This window comes from Hemicordylus capensis, chromosome 3 (assembly GCF_027244095.1).
Source record: "Hemicordylus capensis ecotype Gifberg chromosome 3, rHemCap1.1.pri, whole genome shotgun sequence".
Lineage (NCBI taxonomy): Eukaryota > Metazoa > Chordata > Lepidosauria > Squamata > Cordylidae > Hemicordylus > Hemicordylus capensis.
The window spans coordinates 99,914,889-99,935,138 of record NC_069659.1 but is presented as its reverse complement, the minus strand read 5'-3'; the positions used below and the strand labels follow the sequence as shown (position 1 = coordinate 99,935,138).

General features: G+C 40.3%; 2 protein-coding genes across 29 annotated transcripts in view; one reads left to right on the top strand and one right to left on the bottom strand.

The window, feature by feature from the left end:
* Positions 1 to 20,250, bottom strand: part of CASK (calcium/calmodulin dependent serine protein kinase) — a 402,451-nt gene that overhangs the window by 216,158 nt on the left and 166,043 nt on the right. For all 27 annotated transcript variants that reach the window (XM_053305461.1, XM_053305465.1, XM_053305452.1 and 24 more), the window contains 2 exons: positions 16,864 to 16,936; positions 681 to 783 (listed from right to left, as the gene is read on the bottom strand). In XM_053305461.1, coding sequence (XP_053161436.1) covers positions 681 to 783; positions 16,864 to 16,936 — 176 coding nt within the window. The remainder of the gene's footprint in view (positions 1 to 680; positions 784 to 16,863; positions 16,937 to 20,250) is intronic.
* GPR34 (G protein-coupled receptor 34) lies at positions 4,746 to 10,879 on the top strand. 2 transcript variants are annotated; one of them, XM_053305483.1, is made up of 3 exons: positions 4,746 to 4,783; positions 5,228 to 5,323; positions 9,112 to 10,879. In XM_053305483.1, exon 3 carries the CDS (start codon positions 9,130 to 9,132, stop codon positions 10,249 to 10,251), a length of 1,122 nt encoding a protein of 373 aa, XP_053161458.1. In that variant the 5' UTR covers positions 4,746 to 4,783; positions 5,228 to 5,323; positions 9,112 to 9,129; the 3' UTR covers positions 10,252 to 10,879. The 2 variants fall into 2 exon arrangements, with proteins under 2 accessions (XP_053161458.1, XP_053161457.1); XM_053305482.1 differs by lacking the exon at positions 4,746 to 4,783 and adding an exon at positions 5,026 to 5,076 and having other exon boundaries at positions 9,027 to 10,879.

Here is a 20,250-nt window from a genome sequence, read left to right as displayed (position 1 = left end):
ACCATCTGGAATCTGTCTAGTGCTTCCCGCCCCCAGTCTCTTCAGACGTTCCAGAAGGATACTATGGTCAATAGTATCGAAAGCCACCAAGAGATCCAAAAGGACCAACAGAGTCACACTCCCTCTGTCAATTCCCAACTGGAGATCATCCATCAGGCCCACCAAGGCAGTCTCCACCCATAGCCCGCCTGGAAGCCAGTTTGAAATGGGTCAAGATAATCAGTTTCCTCCAAGACCGCCTGGAGCTGGGATGCCACCACCTTCTCAATTACCCTGCCCAGCCATGGAAGGTTGGAAACAGGCCTGTAGTTGCTTAACTCTGAGGGATCCAAGGCAGGCTTCTTCAGAGGCGGTCTAATGATTGCCTCCTTCAGACAAGGAGACAGCCTGCCCTCCCTCAGAGAAGCATTCATAATCTCTGCCAGGCCCTCTACAACAGCCTCCCTGCCAGATAGTATAAGCCATGTTGGACAAGGATTGGGCAAAGTCGAGCAAGGACTACATTTTATTGTTCATTTGCAGAATGTTTTATATTACACAACTAGATTTTTTTTGTTCTTCTATAGAAAAGCTGTGTTTGTTTGTTTTTTTAGCTGATCCCGAATTTATTCCTAAAAGTTTTCACCAAGTCCAAGAAAAACACATTTCATCTGAGGAACAGGTTATGAAATTTCTCTTACCTCCGGCAACAAGTCCCGATTCCCCTAACTGAATAGCAACTCCAAAACCTCCAAGTTTTACAGGTGCTGAATTTTCCTTTGAGGCAAGAAGCACGCAGTGTGGCTGAAAAGAGAAAATTCCCCCAATATTTAATTGAAAACCACAAAGCCATAAAGGAATACTTCATGGCAGTAGAAAAGATGCTAAAATGATTATGTCTTTATAATAATCACATACACTATACTATTTGCAACATATTCTCAGGTGCTGTTCTCCCACAAAAGAAAAATATTCTCTTGGATTTTTTGTATTCATAGAAAATATAAGACAGAGCTGTAATGATATTAGAACGAGGAAGACGGTTGGCATTAATTGTTCAGTCAATGGAATAATCTGTTTTGGCATGGTGACATCTATTTCTAAAGGTGAGACTATCCACCTTTATATATGGGATATAGAATGGTTTCACATATACCTGATAGCTCTGCTTTTTCAGGTGTTTTAGCGGAATTTTATCTGATCTCCCACCATAGAATCTGGGAAAAGACTATCTATCTTGTACTTTTCTATTTTGCTTTAGAAAGATAATCTCCACAATTGTTTCAATGAGTTTGTAGTTTTAATTTCTTTCTCCTGTTATCAGTTTGGTTTTCTTTGCTACAGAAATATTGTCAGCCCAGTTCAGATAACATATGGAGACCAGATCAGGACACAATGGTGACAGCTCTGTGTCAGGGACCTGCATACTCCCTACACTCCTTCACATGAGGGGCAGAAGGATTCTATTTCCAGTCCTTGGTAGTGGAATCCATAAGAGATTGTAACTCTAAAAGGATCTCTCCAAACTGGGTGAGTGGATGACAAAAATGGCTTAAGGTAAGCAAATGTAAAGTGATGCATATTGGGACAAACCCCCACAACTTAATAAATATATTGATGGGGTCTGAACTGCCAGCGACTAATCAGGAGAAGGATCCTGGGGTCATGGTACTTATTGAAAGTGTATTTTCAGTGCATGGTAGCTGTAAAAAAGGCAAATTCCATGCTAGGGATCATTAGGAAGGGCATTTAAAATCCCCTTCCTAATAAATTCCTAATAAAAGATTGAAAATAAATTTCTTAAATAATTTTTAAATTGAAAATAAAAATTTTAATATTATAATGCTATTATACAAATCTATGGTGAGGCTACTTTGTGTACAGTTCTGGTTACCGTATCTTAAGACGGACATTGTACATCTGGAAAAGATGCATAAGAGGGCAACCAAGACAATCAGGTGCCTGGAGTACCTTCCTTAGGAATAAAGGCTACAGCATCTGGGGCTTGCTTATTAGTTCGAAAAAGAGGTGACTATTGGGAGACATGATAGAACTGTATAAAATTATGTATGGAATAGAGAGAACCGACAGAGAGAAATTTTTCTCCCTCTCTCACAACACTAGAACCAGGAGTTATTCCATGAAACTGAAAGCCAGGAAATTTATGACCAACAAAAGGAAGTACTTTTTCATACAGCGTATAATTACTCTTTGGTATTCGCCACAGGATGTGGTGATGATCACTATCTTAGATGGCTTTAAAAGGGGCTTAGACAAATTCATGTTGGACAGGTCTATCAATGGCTAAAAGTCTGGTGACTATAGGCCATCTCCAGCCTCAGGAGGCAAAATGCCTCTCAATACCAGTTGCAAGGGAGCAACATCTCTTGCCTATGGGCTTCGTAGAGGCATCTGGTGGGCCACTGTGTGAAACAGCATGCTGGACTAGATAGGCCTTGGGCTTGATCCAGCAGAGCTGTTCTTATGTTCTTGTTTAACACATCAGGATTGCCATTGTGACAAAATGATCCTGGGGGTTAATTTGAACTTAATGTCTGCTTTAATGCACTGCTCTACATTTGCTTTGTTAGGAAATCGTTTAGTATTTTGAGATTTGGCTGAAAGTGGTGTTGGTCCTGCACATATTATAAGAATCCCCTTACAGAATCTTGGAGAGATGCTGTAAAGAATAAGAATAAACAAATTAAAGAACATTAAAAAAGCAACCTCTAGTAGAACATCTTGTGTAATTTTTACACCTAATACCCACCTATTGAACAGATGATAGAAGAGAGTTTTTTTCCAACCAGACTTTACTGACTTGGTGAGATTGAGACTGCATATTCAGAAGTCCAGTTAAAATAAAACTCAGAAGTGGTAGTGGATGTATGAAGCAGTAGTGTGTGACACAGAGGTCAATGCACTTGTATTAGCTACCTGAGCAAAACAGGCAACAGCATAGTGCATTGTTGCCCACATTTCACCACAGCCATGATGTCAGAACCCAGAAAGTTATGTTTTGTTCTAACCAGAGTTTGAGAAGAAGCCAGATTTATATCCTGGTTTGTTTTCAAACCCTGTCAGAGCAAGCCAGGATTTACTGGTTTCATATACCATGGAAAATTCTGGCTTGTTTTCAACCAGGATCAGAAGTGGAATTCTTCCTCTCTACACATGTGATGGTAATCATCACATTTATGTGATGATAAAGGTTGGTGCTCTGCCTCCAGAGGCAGGAGAAATGGCAGTGTTATAGTGTGGTCTGCCTCCTTATTGGCGTTAAGTGTGTCAGTTAGCAATAAGATATTTATTTTCTTTGGACTTCCATTTTCCTTTTATATACTTTTGCCTAAATAAGCTTAACGTTAACAAAGCTACTCAAGTTACAAATTCTGTAATGATAAAAAGAATGAAATTGAATTAAATTCCTATAACTGAAGCACCTGAAATAAGCTTTCCTTACAAAGAGATACAAAAACGCATTAAAATATTTTATTAGCAATACCTGTGTACTCAAGTACACTTGGAATGGGATACCCACACACACATAAACACAGCTTCATGCACTATGAGAAGGTTCTCCAGCCCCTCATGCCTAATGAAAAGTCGTTGCAATTAGAGTTCCTCTAACTTTCATGGTCAGTCGAGGTGGGTCTTGCAGTAGGAAGTGGGGAAATGAAGAGATCACACATGGCTCTTTGGATCCCAACCTCTCAACAGAGTACAAGAAATTAAGAACTAGCCATATACACACTTAAAATTCTCAGTCTAGCATAAAAGTTCAATTACAAAGATTAAAATGTTGTTGGATAACATTAGTTACAGGGAAGCAACTTTCACATCGTCTATACAAATCCACAACAAGAGAAGAGCAAAATATGTTGCTGAAGTGTTTGAAAAACAGACTCCCAATATTTTGTTAATCATCATATAAAGTATGCTGCTATATGAAGAAACATGACCTAGTAAGTGATTCATGATAAAACTATGTCACAGTAACTTTGGTTTGAACATCTTTCTTTCCTTCCTTTTTTCCTATATTCGAAAGAGGTAGCTGTATTAATTTGTTACAATAAAAACAGAGAATCTTGTTGCAGCTTAGGGACCAACAGATTTCTTGTGGCATAATCTTCCATGGACTAAAGTCCACTTTTTCAGATGCCACATAGCTATTAGGATGTGTTTTTGCATTCTCATTGGCATTATTGCTCATCATATGCACATTCTCCACGATACCTCAATTTGTATTTATCTATATCTGTAGTCTTCAGTGCATCCAATGAAGCAAGCCCATTCCATTGGTAGCCCTTAAAACCTAAGATGCCATAGCATATTTGTCTGTATACTTTATTTTCTAAAGCTGTTAGCCTATTTCATTTGTTCAAACCACAGATCATCTCACTCACAGACACAAAATTCCTTCAGTTATGTACAGGCACAGTCCAGATGAGGGGTAGGATAGCAGGACAACCACCTAGGGCACAGCACAATTGAATAGGGGGCACAACAAGCAACAATTTTAATTATTAAGTGTTATTCTTCATAAACATATTTTTAATTTCAGAAAATTCCTTCCTCTATATAATATTATGGCATAATATTTTGTGATGCTTCAAGTCTCAGGTGTTAAAATGAAGTTCCAAAGCCTTTAGTGGACAGATCCACACAGATATTTGGCGATTTGAGGTGTGTGGGAGAAAAGGGTTACCTGAACTATTACAAAAGCGGAGTGACATAGCTACAATGCAAAACAAGAATCCCATCCTCTTTTTAACAGTAATTCACTACTCCTACAGCCTGAAAGGTACGCACAATCCAAATGCTTCTCAAGAAAGGTATAAATTTGTTGAGACAGAAAGGGATAGCAGGACCATGTTATTAGTTTGGTAGTTTACATGACTGCACCAAAAGTCAGTAAGATGGTAACTGGAGGTTCCTGGGGAACATATGCTCTTGGCATGTGTGTCATCTGAACCCAATAACTCTGGCTTCCAACTTCCAACCAAGATTCTCCATCCAGCTTCAAATTTCAATGACAAGTTAGATGGAGACTCTCGGGTGGAAGTCAGGAACTGCCATGGGAACCAGTTTTGAGAGGTAAAATTGTGGAATTCATACCTTCATGGGGGTTTCATTTTCAAACTCTGCCTAGTATCCACAAATGCCTTGTCTGAGATCTGCTTATAGGGAAATAAAAAAACCAGCTAGCTGACACAGCTGATTCTTATCATGTTTACAACAAAACTAGGCACAACTTTCGAACAAGACTCACACTTCCCCATCTCTCTTCAGACAAGTAGTGAAGAAACAATTTGGTAGAAGATACTTCCCGACTAATCAGAAAGTAAGTATTTCCCTTTTATCACATTATATTCACAGTAAAAGAACGTTTTGTTCAATTATGTTAATATATTATAGTATAAAAATATATTATAGTATAAAAACAAAATACATTTTAAAATTGGTTTACTGCAATTAACAGAGTAATACTATTAGTTGATAACTGATAGGTAAGAAGCATTTCCCTCAACAAGTGAGTATTCAACTTCTTACATTTTTGTTTTCCTTTTTAAAAAGGAAGAGATGTCAAATTATTCAATTTGAGTAATATTTAAAAGCAACTTTATCAGAGCAGTACCACCTTAAGTGGTGCAGCTGGGAAATGCTTGACTAACAAGCAGAAGGTTGCCAGTTTGAATCCCCGCTGGTATGTTTCCCAGACTATGGGAAGCACCTATATTGGGCAGCAGCGATATAGGAAGATGCTGAAAGGCATTATCTCATACTGCATGGGAGGAGGCAATGGTAAACCCCTCTTGTAGCACAGGGCACAAATACACAATGGGTGGGGTGGGGGTGGGGAAAAGAAAACCACAGGGCTCTGTGGGCGCCAGAAATCGACCTGACGGCACAGACTTTACTTTATCAGAGCAATAGTACACTTGCAAAAATATTTCCACTACATCAGTTTTGTCAATTTTCCCCCAGGCCAATATTGTGTAGATTGTGTAAGTCTATTCAAATATAGCAGAAAAAGCAATGAGATACTTAGGTATGTTCAATATATTAATTCCCTCCCTCTCCTATGCTAGTTTATTCAAAACTAACTCTCCATAGGGTTTACTTCCAGTTGTGTGTACAGAATTGCAACCCAAAGCATTTAGATGACTGTAGTTAAATATTTAAGTATATTAAATCACTTCAGAAATTCAAATAATATATTCTAAACCATTCAACTGCTTCCCCCCCTTTACATAATTATATCACATTCTAATGGTTTCAGTGCTGATAAAGTACTGGCTTGATTTTGTGTTTTGGCACCTGCCCTTAAATAAAAACAAGTTCCCAATAAATAAATTAGACTTCTAAAAAGGAAAAGCATGAGATAAGCCTAGCTAAATTATACAATCAAATACAAAAATGCAGTAACTGGCTCAAGTCACTTCAGAACATACATCTTGTTTTGTCTCTTCAACCTTAATCTATCTTAAAACACAGAAGTTTTAAACAAAAAACAGCCAGAAAAAGGTAATTTGGGCTGTATTTGAAATATTATTACTTCTTCATTCTCCACAGACTTTAAAAAATAAAGCTTTAAAAAACTGAAAGCATTCTTCAAATTACTTACCTTTTATATTCTGCTTTTCAGCCCTAACAAGAGCCCCAAACTGGCTCACAATCAGTTTAAAATACACAATAAATAATACAATAAAACACCATAAAACAGTTATCCAGAATAGCACAGGGCACAAATACACAATGGGTGGGGTGGGGGTGGGGAAAAGAAAACATTAAAAGCCTTGTAAACAAAGAAGTGTTTTCCCCAGCCAGTGAAAAAACAACAATTAAGGGGCCTCATGGTTTAAGGAGTTCCAAAAGCAGGACGCCATAACTAAAAAAGCCCTGAAACAGATTTTAGTTTTTTTGAAGATCTTGAGGATCAGATTGGTGGGGGGGGGGGCAGTGAAGACTGTAACTAAGCCCCCCCTTCAAACAGATGATTGACATAGGCCACAACTTGGAAGAACATCTGTGCAGACATGGCTGTTTCAGTGAGTGGAAACTTCTTGCTGGATTCAGCTTTATAGATATACTAGCTTAGCCCGCGCAGAGCATTGCTCCCCTCACCCATGCTCCCCTCACCTCAGAGATCTCTCCACCTACACCTGAGCCGCACTCCTGCTCCTCCTCCTCCATCTGGTTGCTTCTATCCCCCTTACCCCTCTTGGTCTTGGCTGCAGCATTGCTGGCACCTATTGGCCAAGCTGCAGCTCCCATCCCTAGATACCTCCCCACTCTCACCCTCACCCCATTCCTGCTCCTCCTCACAGGAGCAGCAGCGGTTGACCGAGTCCTTCCTCGCTGCTGATACCTCTATGACTGCTCGTTCCCCTCAGGCTGCTGACAGGCTCAGGCCCGTCCCTTGCCTGCCTGCCTCCGCCAACGGCCTCGGTAGCCTCAAACAGCAGCAGTGGTTGACTGGGCCCTTCCTTGCTGCCAATAGGCACTGCTATGGCCGCTTATTCCCTGCAGGCCACTGACAGGCTGGGGCCCGTCCCTCACCCTTCCTTCTTTCTCTTCTCCTCTCTCTCCCGCTTCCTGAGTTAACAGATCTTGTTCATCTTGTTTCCTCATCTAATTCACACAATGGCAGCCTCCTTCTCCTGAAGGGGTTCTTTCCTCCCTTCTCTTTGAAGACCCTGCCCACTATCATTTATATATATATATATATATATATCCTCTACAATAAAGAACATCTTCCAACTAGTAATAGTTGCATTCCAACTGACTTTAACCATCACAGTGTCCTCCTCCCTATCTGCATATGGAATCTCCACTGCCCAATCACCGTGGTGCTTCTTCTTGTGAACTCTCACCAGAGCTGCCACACATGGGATTAGCCACGGGTACACCTTAGAGAATTCTATATATTAAAGTACTTCTGAGTAGAACTTCCAAGGTGACATCTTCAGACTTGTTGCTTTAATTTTATTCCAAATACTCAGGATCAATTTAACAAGACATTTTTCACCATTAATGATGCTTTTTACTTTATTTAGCTCAAGGGATAATTCAGAAGTATTTTAATCATTTGTTGTTCATATAAAATTCAAATCCTATTTTCTCTTGTCTTGCCCACTCTATCACAGCTTGTAACTGCTCCATCTAATAACAATAAAGACTTGGAAGAGAAAATCCACTTTTTAAAATGTTTAATTAGGACTTTTATAGAAAGTCATGCCCTTTTCTTCTTTTGGACAAAATTATTGTAATACTTTTGCCATTTCTAAAATTGAGAAGCTGTAATTATTATTGGTAAGATCTGAAAAAGGTATAATAAATTGGGAATCAGTCGTTTTAATCAGAGGCACCTTATCTATGCAAGCAAGTTTAAGAATAATTAAGGTCACTTTGGTTTATACTCAGTGCTGGATTAAAGGTGTTTTTTTGTTTTGTTTTTTGTTTTTAAGAATCTATTTTGAATTACCAAATATTTTCTTAAAGTTCTTTGTTTTTTATTTATTTATTTATATGGAGAGGCATTCTTCTTATGATACTGCCCAGCTAATAGTTGATATTTTTGTAGTTTCATTTATTTTCAAAGCCTCTATTTTTTGATGAGACAAATAAGACTATGTTCAATTAAATTGCACTCTAATGATAAACTCTTATGAATGTGTATCAGAGCACTTTGAATGCTGGCCTGACATTAATATGGGGGGCGCATTAGGAGAGTAAAGCCTACATTAGTTATCTCCTTATTAAAAGCGAAGGGGGGGGGGTAAAAGTAACTCTAACTCCACCATGGAACCATATATTTAAATAGACCAAGCAATTATAATGGCAGACTGGTTTTATAAATATTTTCTGGGGGAAACACTAAATTTTGCTTACTTTATGCATGGCTAAAACAATGCTATTGAGAGAAGAGCTTCTAAGTTTGTAAGAGAAGTTAATCAAAATATTCCACATGACTGACAGTAAAGAACTTAAAACAAGGTACCGATACAACTCTATTTATTTTTCTATCTTGCATCTTATTTCAGACAAGATCAATAAAGTATATGAATGTGTTAATATACCATTTCAATGAACATCTACTAAGAAATTTGATTTTCATATTGCATGCAGAAGAAAGACACAGTGAGGATGGACACTTTGACATTTCTGAATTTTTCAAATACTGAACAAGTTCTGAGGAACGGCGAAAATCATCTCAGAAAAATCATCTCAGGAATGGAAAACACTACAGACTGCATCACAACAGAGAAAACTCTGACTTTGGCTTTACTACTTTCATATTCATTCATTTTTGTCACGGGATTGGTTGGCAATGTTATTGCCCTGTATGTTTTTCTGTGCACCCACTGCAAGAAAAATTCTATACAGATTTATTTACTGAATGTTGCCATTGCAGACCTTCTCCTGAACTTTTGTCTTCCCTTCCGAATATTTTATCATATAAAGCAAAACAAATGGCCGCTGGGCTTGACTTTCTGCAAGATTGTAGGGAACTTATTTTACATGAACATGTACATTAGCATAGTATTATTAGGGCTAATCAGCCTGGACCGTTATGTAAAAATTAGCAGATCTGTACAGCGTAGTAAGGTGTTAACAACAAAACAAAGCATATATATTTGTTGCACACTGTGGACTGTCGCAACAATGGGATTTATAGTGATGGTTATTCACTCTACCAGGAAGGAAGAACAGAACTCCACGATGTGTTTCCACTACAGGGAAAAACAAAATGCAAAGATGGAAGCAGTTTTCAATTATATTCTGGTTATAATATTTTGGATAGTTTTCATTCTATTGATTCTGTCCTATGTTAAAATTGCAAGGAACCTTCTGAAAATTTCTAAGAAGAGAACAAGTTTTCCCAATACTGGAAAGTATATTACCATAGCAAGGAACTCTTTTGTTGTACTTGTAATTTTTACATTATGCTTTGTTCCATATCATATTTTCCGATTTATTTACATCACTTCACAGCTTCAAAATACCTCCTGCTACTGGAAGCAGCTCATTCACAAATGCAATGAGATTATGCTCATTTTCTCATCCTTTAATAGTTGTTTAGATCCAGTTATGTATTTCTTAATGTCCAGAAGCATCCGTAAGACCGTACTTCAACTGTTTTGTAAAAAAAATCATGTGGATTCTAATATGACTGAGAGTACTTCAGAAATGAAATCGGGACATACTCTTCATGATAATCTGGCAACAAAGTCTAGTTGTCATTTTAGTAAGAAACCCATGAGATAAATTTAACAGATCCTCAATATATACAAAGTATCCTAAACCAGGCTAGAGGCAACTGCTGGTATTTATCCTTATAGAAAACCATTCTAAAAAACCTTTAAAAACCCCTAATACTGCATGTACTTGGCAAGGAGAAAGCATTTTGAAGAAGGGGAAATTAAATGATTTGCTTTTATTGATTCATGGCTTTAAAACATGTACATATTTTATAAATACTATATGTGTACTTATATGGGCCAATATTTTTTAGTAACTAATTTTAGTAAGATCAACCCAATTTGTGCTGAACTAATTATACAAACTTATCCTCTGAGTCAAAGCACTTTCTACATTTTCCAGAAATCTGTCCTAGGGAAACCCATATCCTCCAACTGCCCTGATTTTCAGGAATCAACTACATTTATGTTTTTCCTTCTGCTTTTTGTTCTATGCATGCCTATGCCACCTAAAGCAGAAGTCTAAGATAGGCATTACAAAACAGTTAAGTTCAAGACAGGCATTATAAAACAGCTACAACACCTTTCTCTCTTTTTAATACTATATAGTAATAGTGGTAAAAAAATTGTACATAACTGTAAGTGACCTAGAGACAAGCAAATACATTGAAATAAAATGTATTCTTTTAATTGCATTTGCTGACTATTCATCCTTTCTTATTTTGCTTTTAAAACAATACACACTCACTATTAGGCTAATGCTCTCTGCTTCTCCCAGCCCACTGAGATTGCAGGAGCTGAAACAGAAGCTTGCATGTGTGGGAGATAGATGGCAGGAAGAGATGCACTTGCAGGGTGCTGGCAAGTGCACCCATCATCTCCACGCACCTGAAGATAAAGACAGAAATTCCCTTCCCCACATCCATTGGTACACAGTGGATGATTGTGTTAAAGCAGGATGGGCAAGAGAGTGAATGGCAGGGCCAGGGAGCAAATGGTCAGGAGTCATCACAGCCACATTTTATCATGCTAGAGTGGGAGCATTACAGGTTAAAGGCTGTTCTCTGAATTCAGACTTGGAAAACCTATTTGACATGCTGGTCAACTGACCACCTATTATTTTGCCATGGTAAAATATTTGTCAAATATTCTATGAAGCCAAGAATGTAATTGTGTAGGTGGCAGCTTATCTTTTGTATTTCATTACTGTGTCATTTGTTAGCAAAGACAGGAGTGAAGTCTGCTTGCCCCAGTAGAATAGCAAACCTTCTCCTATTGACCACTGCTATAATTTCCAAACAGAACACAAGGAGTCATCAGTATTTACACAGAAAGAAAAAGTACTAACAGTTCACAATACTTCACATCTCAGCACACCTTACCCCAACAATGCAAGGTGGGCCAATATTTGTATCTCAAAATATACTACAGATGAGGGGAGGAGGAGAAAACACCATAAGGGTTCCCTAAAGAGCAGCAGGGAAGCAACCTGTCTAGAGAGCAGGTGGCTGTTGGTTTGAATCCCTACTGGTGTGTTTCCCAGACTGTGGGAAACTCCTATATCAGGCAGCAGTGATATAGGAAGGTGCTGAAAGGCATAATCTTATACTGCTCGGGAGATGGCAATGGTAAACTCCTCCTGTATTCTACCAAAGACAACCACAGGGCTCTGTGGTTGCCAGGAGTCAATAACGTCTCGGCAGCACAACCAAAACCAAGGTCATCACAAATGTTTATGGTTGAGCTGAGATTTGAACAGAAGACTTACAACTCATTGCTCAGTGTTCATAAACATTATACAACATTTGCTTTATAAAATGAACACTTCAAAACGTATGCTTAATGGGAGAGGGGAACCTTGTGCCAGCATGATCCCAAAGAAGGTACAGGAAGCTATAAATCAGTCACTTCTGATCCTATGAATTACAACACTAGCTTTCTGGCAGCAATCCACAATTGCCGTCACTGTGGAGACCAAGAAAATAATTCTGGTGATCAAGATTTGGAAGCAGGATGTATCCAGGAAAGCAGCACTATTTTTGCAGTTGTTTTAAAACTGATTCCCCTTATTAGCATCTCAGTTAGGTTGCTAGACCAGCCTCTACTGCTGCGTCACTAATCTTGCAGTCCCTCCTGTTGACTGACTGAGTTAGAGCAGGCAGTGGCATTTTTAGAACTTAAATTTTAGTTCCTGCTTCCGTGCTCTCCTACATATCCCCTCAGCATAGGACAGGGATTCTCAAACTTGGGTCCTCAGGTGTTATTGGACTTCAACTCCCATAATCCCCAGCCTCAGTGGCCTTTGGTTGGGGATTATGGGAGTTGAAGTCCAATAACACCTGAGGACCCAAGTTTGAGAATCACTGGCATAGGAGAAGCCCTGTTGGATCAGGCTCAAGGCCTATGTAGCCCAGCATCCTGTTTCACACTAGGGATGTGCACAGAACTGGTTCGGAGGCCTTTTAAGGGCCCCTGAACCAGTTTGAACAACCAGTGGTTTGAAGGCGGGGGGTTGACTTCAAGGGTCTGGGAGGGTGCACTTACCCCTCACTCCATCCCCCCCCCGTACTCCATTTTCAAAAGGACTGTCGGAGCTGCAGCGTACCTCCCTACCGCCCCATTGCCTCTTCTGTCCCTATGTCACCAGAAGTACCTGATGCACCTGCACGCATTGGTGCAAGTGCTTGCGAGCATGATGTGCATGCACAGGCAGGTGCACTGGGGGGTGCACTTTAAGGGCCCACCCCCACCCTCAAAGTCAACCACCCCACCTTTGATCTCCCACCTGGTTCCGTGCACATCCTTATTTCACACAGTGGTCCACCAGATGCCTCTGGGGAACCCACAGGCAAGAGGTGAGGGCATGCTCTCTCTCTTATTGTTGCTCCCCTGCAACTGGTATTGAGAGGCTTTGTGCCTCTGAGGCTGGAGGTGGTCCATAGCCCCCAGATTTGTAGCCATTGATAGACCTGTCCTCCACAGTCCTCCTCCAACCTCTGCTCTTTTCCTGGCAGATACCCCTAGCTGGTCTCTCTTCTTCACACACTAAAGCGGAAAACAAAAAACAAAACAAAAAACTCAGTCACTGGGGACCAACTAAAGATGGGGGAGCCAGAACACAGTTGCTGTCTGGAAAAGAAGTTCTGCACAAAAACATGGAGCGGATTTCTTTTGTGTAAAAAGGGAAGAGGGAGAGTAGGCTGGTGGAAAACCTGGAGTGGGTATCACATCTCCTGTGCATGGAAGGTTCATGTTGGGGGTTGGGGAAGTATTTTAATTCTGAAGATCTGCTGGATGGTAGCTGGGAAAAACTAGGTTTGGAGTTTTGAGATTCTATGTTCTGTAGTTATGTATAGTATGCTTGCTACTACAGAGATGGGGGGCAGTATATAATAATTAGAAGAATGTTCAGGGACTCAGATGTGGGTGGGATGGACAACACTATCTGTCCTGTAAGTTCTTTTCTTTAATTCTCCAGGTGGAGGAACAGTCTGCACTTTCTTACTGAAAAGGAAAAGACACATTGTATGTGCTCAGAGACAATTTTATTATGTTTCTGCTGGCTAATACCCTGTTTTCCCGAAAGTAAGACCTAGCAGTAATTTCTGATGTACCGCTAATTGCCCTAGTGCATTTGGGGGGGCTAAAATTAATATAAGACACTGTCTTATTTTCAGGGAAACACGGGTAAGAATATTTTTAGGCTATCATACTTTGACACAATTTGTGAAACCTTACTTTCTGGGTAACATTGTTATCTATACCCCTAAGAACTTGCCTACCCACCTTGGATCCTAGGGGGGTTTGGGGGAAAAGTTAAAAAATCATTAAAAATCAACCCGCTTGCTCATTTATTTTGTGGGTTGTGTGGTAGGTAGCACCCATCATGCCCTACAACACAACCCACTTTAGTATCCCTAGGAGCTACCTATGGGGAACAATGGGATGTTTTGTGTTTCCCCTTTGTTCCTTATGGATGGAATGAGCTACACCCATAGAGTGCACATACAAGTTTTGCATTACAATTTGCAATGTAATTTGCAACCCTGCCTTGAAAAACACTGCAGAAGCACACAGTAAAAGGGAACTTGTCCCTCCCAACACAGAACACACATCTCAAACACAGTCCAAAAAACGGCCAAAAAAGAACTGCTGACCTAGAATCCACTGCCAGCCACAGTGCTCGCACTACAGTAAAATCATTGGTACAAGTTGCTGTCTCACACACAATTATGACTCCTTATGTTACTTCCTAGCTTTGCAACAGCTGCCACAGCAGCAGCCTTTCTTAGCAGCAAGCATAGCCATAAGCTCAACTAGAGCAACTTCAGCCACATTTTGACCGAGTACACCTTGCAATGCAGATTGCAGAGCAGAACAGAGCAGTGAGTGAAGCACAAGTTAGTCTCTAGGCCAATGGAGCTCATCACAGCAACCACCAAGAAATCTTAAACACACAAACCTGGGATGGTTTGGCAAAGATGGTTGTAAATTGCCCAGAAACTTGCATTTTGGGTGGTATACAAATATGTTAGGAAAGAAAGAAAAGAAGGAAGAGAAAGAAAGAGAAAGAAAGAACCCATTCGGACTTTGGTTTGTGCACATCCCGTGTATGCATGTGAGTAATAGTTCTTGGTGATTGCTGTGATGAGCTCCATCGTCTGGCCTAGAGACTAATTTGTGCTTCACTCAGTGATAATGGAGCGCATCACAGCAATCACTAAGAAATATTACACACACACACACACAGATATTGCGCACGTACACACACACAAACACGTGCACACACCATGCTGACATCATGCAAATGGTGCCTGCGCATGCACAGACACCATGTGTGTTCTGACGGCACATGGGGCCTTTTGGGACATGCGTCACCCCAGTAGGAAGGGGCAGCGGAGAGCAGGCAAGCGCCTGCTCTACATTTTCTTAAAGTTCCCTTTCTAATTTCATTAAAAGTGCTCAAACCATACTTTGAACTGTGGTTTGGGCACATCCCGAACAAGTGCTGCTGTATCAGGAGCTCTGCATGCAATGACGGCGAGCAGGTAAGGGCCTGCTTTCCTGTTTCTTAAAGAGTCTGCTCACCCTCCCCATCCCTGCAGTGCCGAACCAGTGCACAGACCTGGGCTCCTGCACACATACACCGCAACACACAGCTGCCACTGTCAATTTCTCACCACAACACTATCTCAGAAACAAACTAAACCACAACTTAAGGCAGGCACCAAAGTTTTGCCTTTGTCAATCTGATCCAGCAAAACAATATATTATAGCAATGATAGCACAGCATCATATATTCAGTGCTGAGAAAAAGAAAACACAAAATCAAACCTTCCTTCCTCCTCTCCTGATATATCCTCTTCTTCAAGAGAGGCACACTATAAGGGCTCTCACTGTCTTCCAGTCCCTTTGAATACATTTTGAATTTGAAATTCCCTCCTTTTGTGTTACCCGCCTTCGAGCCAACAGTTGCCCATCACAACACTTTATTTGTATGATAACAAGCCAACCAAGAAAAGCAAGATCGGAAGCCAGTGTCAGAAAATCAATCAGCAAGGGAAAAACAGGTCTCAAAAATGGCGCTCAGAACATAAAAATGTTTTGATCAAAAGGGGGTTGTTCTGCTCTGAGCTCAAAACAGGCCCTTTGTTTAAAGGATGTTCTGACAGCATGGGCCCTAGGAATGAATTAATGTAACACATAGTCTATGTAACACACACGCACCTCTCATGGCCTCTTGTTCTAGTTTCATTTAAAAGTGATCTTGTGCTTGTGAGGATAAGAATACAATGTCAATGTATTCAAGGCAAAACAAGGGCTGATGACCAAACAAGGGCTAATGTGCAAACAACAGTGAGTGGAAGTAGAACATGATGTAATGATGTTTTGTGAACTCTTGACAGGTGTCAGTGGAAGACTTCTAGCAGTAGAACACAGTGTATTAGGTGCAGATGCATTATAGTACAAAAAATATAGTTAATAAGGAAGATACAGGCTGGAGAATATGAACATATGAAGCTGCTTTATATCGAGTGTCAGACCACTGGTCCATCCAGCTCAGCATTGTTTACAATGACTGGCAGCTTCCCCTGCCCTACCTAGAAGTGCCAGGGATTGAACCCAGAATTTTCTGTTTGTTAAATAATCACCCTGTCACTGAGCTATAGCACAACCACCACCCACTGCCTTGATAATGTACTTTTAGCTAGTGGAACAGCACCTTTGGATCCAAGCCACCATTTTAAATTTAAAAAATAAATAAATACCAGTGTTGGTTAGTTGTTCTAGTTGCTGAAAGGGGTTTTGGCTCATCTTCCAGACTGAGTAAAGATACAATGCAATAATAAAAAAGGCAGATGAGCTGACTGTCATTCAGACTAACCTACCAATGCACCAGACCTTTCTGTTGCTTGAGTGAGTTGAGTGGTTGAAGTGATTTTTGGTGATCCCCGCCTTCCCTCTGTCGTCATCTATGGCTCCCAAAACTGTCTCCCTAAGGGTCCCCCCCGCCCCACAGGAAGATAGTTTCAGGAGGCACAGAGAAGGGAAGAAAATCTTCCTCCACTCCCATTGCACAATGCAAAACCCTGGCATGGCAGCAGAGAGTCCGTCACTATAAATACTATACCATACTATCAGCACAATAAAGTTTTTGTGATGTCAATATATGACTTACCTTCACATCCCTGTGAATTATGTTATTATCATGACAATAGCGTAGTGCCTCCAGTATCTGTCTCATGTAATGACTGCAAAACCAAAATATAAGAAGATTATTATAAACCTTAAAGATAGTATAGTCAGATGATCATGTTTCTTTTGACAACCTAGAATTCAAAATGTACATATTTACGTATTCAGATCTCTGTAGCCCAAAATCATATGCTAGCACTAGTCCCATAAAGAAACACCTAGTGACCATAAAGAAAATTAACATATTTTTTTGACAAATTCAGACCCTGATCAGAAATAGCTTTAAGGCAAACCTGTAACTACTAATGTCAGATGGGATACACCAAAGCACATGTACCTCAAGTAAGAAACAAGTTCCAGAAGATAATTAGATTGGGCTTTGTGGTACTTATTCCCTAAAAATACTTTTTGCAGCAGAGAGAATCCTGGCATATGATGCCTCTGAGGATGACAAGATGTTGGCCTTCTTGTGGAAGAAAAATGTGAGTACTGAACATCAGGGCACTGTCCTATAGGTGATCTTACAATTAGGAAAGTGAGTTTCAGTAAAGTTGGATTTCCAGTGTTGGAAATCCCTGCCTTCACCACCAGGAAACAGCAGAACATGGGGAAAATGCCCCGAGTAGTGTGGTGATTGCAGCCCTTTAATTGCCCATCCAGCACTGACATGGAGGTGGCACAGCAATTCTCAGGAGCTTTGTGGGCAAGCAAGGAATGATGCAGTGTTGCCTGGAAAATCCATACGGCTGCTGGGAGGATGCACAGGCATTTGGGGATGGTAGTTCCATTCAGCTGAGCTTTTGAAGTAAGAGCCACTTTTTAAGTGAACGTAGGTGCAGTCAATATGTGTATAGACATCTGTACAATGTAATGCCTTATAGCTTTCTCAGAGGAGCCAATTCCTTAAATTAATTATGCACTGCATTAATAAATAGTTCCTTTGTCCTGAGCTGACATTAAATTTTATTGGATGCCCCTTTGTTCTATTTATTTAAAGGGAAGAGCAGCCTATGTCCACACTTTACACATCACAGATTTATAAAGTCACCTTTTCTTAAAATATTCTTTCCTACATGAAACAACAAAAAATACTCAAATGAGAGTGTGCCATGGTTTTATATAGTGGCATGATGATACTTTGTTTTATTTTTAGCCCTTTTACTAGTTGTTCCAAACACCGAATTGCTCTTTTTCCTGTCGAAATGTACTGATCTAGTGTTTCCTGTGAGCTTTCAGCAAATGATGCCAAGAACTGGTTCCTAAGTAAATTGTAAGTATGTGGTGACAGGGAACTGTCTTAGGTTACATTGCAAATTTCTATGGATGCTGACCATGGTGAGAAGAGCTGGTCTTGTGGTAGCAAGCATGAACTGTCTCCTTTGCTAAGCAGGATCTACCTTGGTTTGCATTTCAATTGGAGACTTCATGTGAGTGCTGTAAGATATTCCCCTTAGGGGATGGGGCCATAGCTTAGTGGAAGATCATAGGTCCCAGGTTCACTCCATGACATCTCCAGGTAGGGCTGGGAGAGACTCCTGCCTGTAACCTGGGAGAGCTGCTGCAAGTCAGTGTAGACAATACTATGCTAGATGGACCAAGGGTCTGACTCAGTAAAAGGAAGCTTCCTATGCTTTGCTGCTGACAGTCATCTTCTTTATGTGATTATCTTTCAACTCTCCTAATGAAAGAAGCTGTAAATATTTAGCACAAATCCTTCCCTGGAAAATAGTACCCACTTGCACAATATCATACTAAAGTAACAACTACAATACCTCCTTGTTTATTCATCCACGCATCGTTTACTATAGTCCAGTAGATGGCATTCTTTTCTACTCTGTACTAACATAAAGCCAAGTGTGTAAAGTCTGAATTTTTGGAAGGTTTTAAGACAGATCAATATACATTGAACACCCCCCCCCCTGAAATTCAGAGCTGAAAAAGTAATAAGGGATTTATACTTGATCACAAAATCTAAAGTTTATCTGAAGTGTAAGATTTCCTCCTTGTTTTCACATTACATCAATAAGTTGTGCAAACGCACTAAGCAACTTTCAGTGCAATCATATGCATGCTAGTGAGAAAGATATCTTAATGAGTTTAATTGGACCTACCTCTAGGTAATACAGATCTTAAAACAAGTAAGATTGTGTTAAGATCCATCTTATCTCCCCCCCCCCCCGCCATAAGTCTAGTCTACTTTGGATTCCAATAAGTAAGAAAGAGTTTTTAAAAACTCATACCTAGTGAAAACCGTTTCTAATAAATATGATTTCTTTTTGTAAAGTTATTGTTAAACAACAAAGTTCAAATGATGGTTTGCAATCCTGAACAAGCTATAGCCCACTTCAGATATGGGGGCGGGGAGTGATGCTGTACTTATGTACAGCATCCCAGAAACATGCCTAGAAGCCCTGATGCACTAAAAAACCCTCCCCCTCTCCCACTGTCCATGCTTATGATATTTATTTGTAGAGGAAAGTGCAGTAAGCATGATGACTCAGTAGTTTCCATGACTGGAAGGCTAAATAAAGTGAGAACAGCACTGCAGTATCACCAGCCTCAGCTTGTTTCTTGTAACCATGGTTTGCAAGTGGCCTGGCTCCTATCTTCGCCTCCCATGAAGGGCCTGTATGCAATCCCAGGCTGCCTTGCTCTGCTCTTGGGAAGCCATCACCCACTTTCCAACCATTGGTTCTGATTACGAAGGGGGCAGGCTCACCTGGAATGAGCTCCCTTGGCTATTTCCACCCTTTTTTTGAGTTCTCCAAACACCTTTTGCTCCCTACAGAGAGGAGCTGTTATAGTATTGATCCTCCTGTCTCCCAGCTGCAGTCTTGCACCAAGCACTATTCAGTCATCTAAAAATCTTCAAGTTTAAGAAGAGCATTAAGATGCTTTCAATTTTCACTCATGCTCTAAAAATCATGGAAATGCCAAGTTAAGGTGCCCATCTTAACTTCCATGTCACATAAGTTGTAAAGACTTTGTACAGTCTTTTATACTAGGCTGCTTTAGAAATGAAGCTCCTTGCACCCAGACCTTCACATATAAGTAGACCTCACCCTTACTCGCAAGTACACCCCATGCCTTTAGTTGTGAAGGAACCCTATTTGCTTTCTGAAAAGGAAAATTTGATTGGTCATTGTAGGAAAGGGAAGCTTAACTGTAGCTCTTACCTATGCTGGCTAACTGGAGCCTTCATATCCATAGAAAGTATATCTCTGATGTAGCAATTTCATTCTCAAAAACAATCTGCTACCACCTTGTGTGTCTTTGCAAGGCCCCTTGCTCCCTCACCTCCAACTCATGTTCCCATCAAAGTCCACTTGCCATCTCACCCCACCTTGTGTGCCCTAGCAAGATCCTTTGC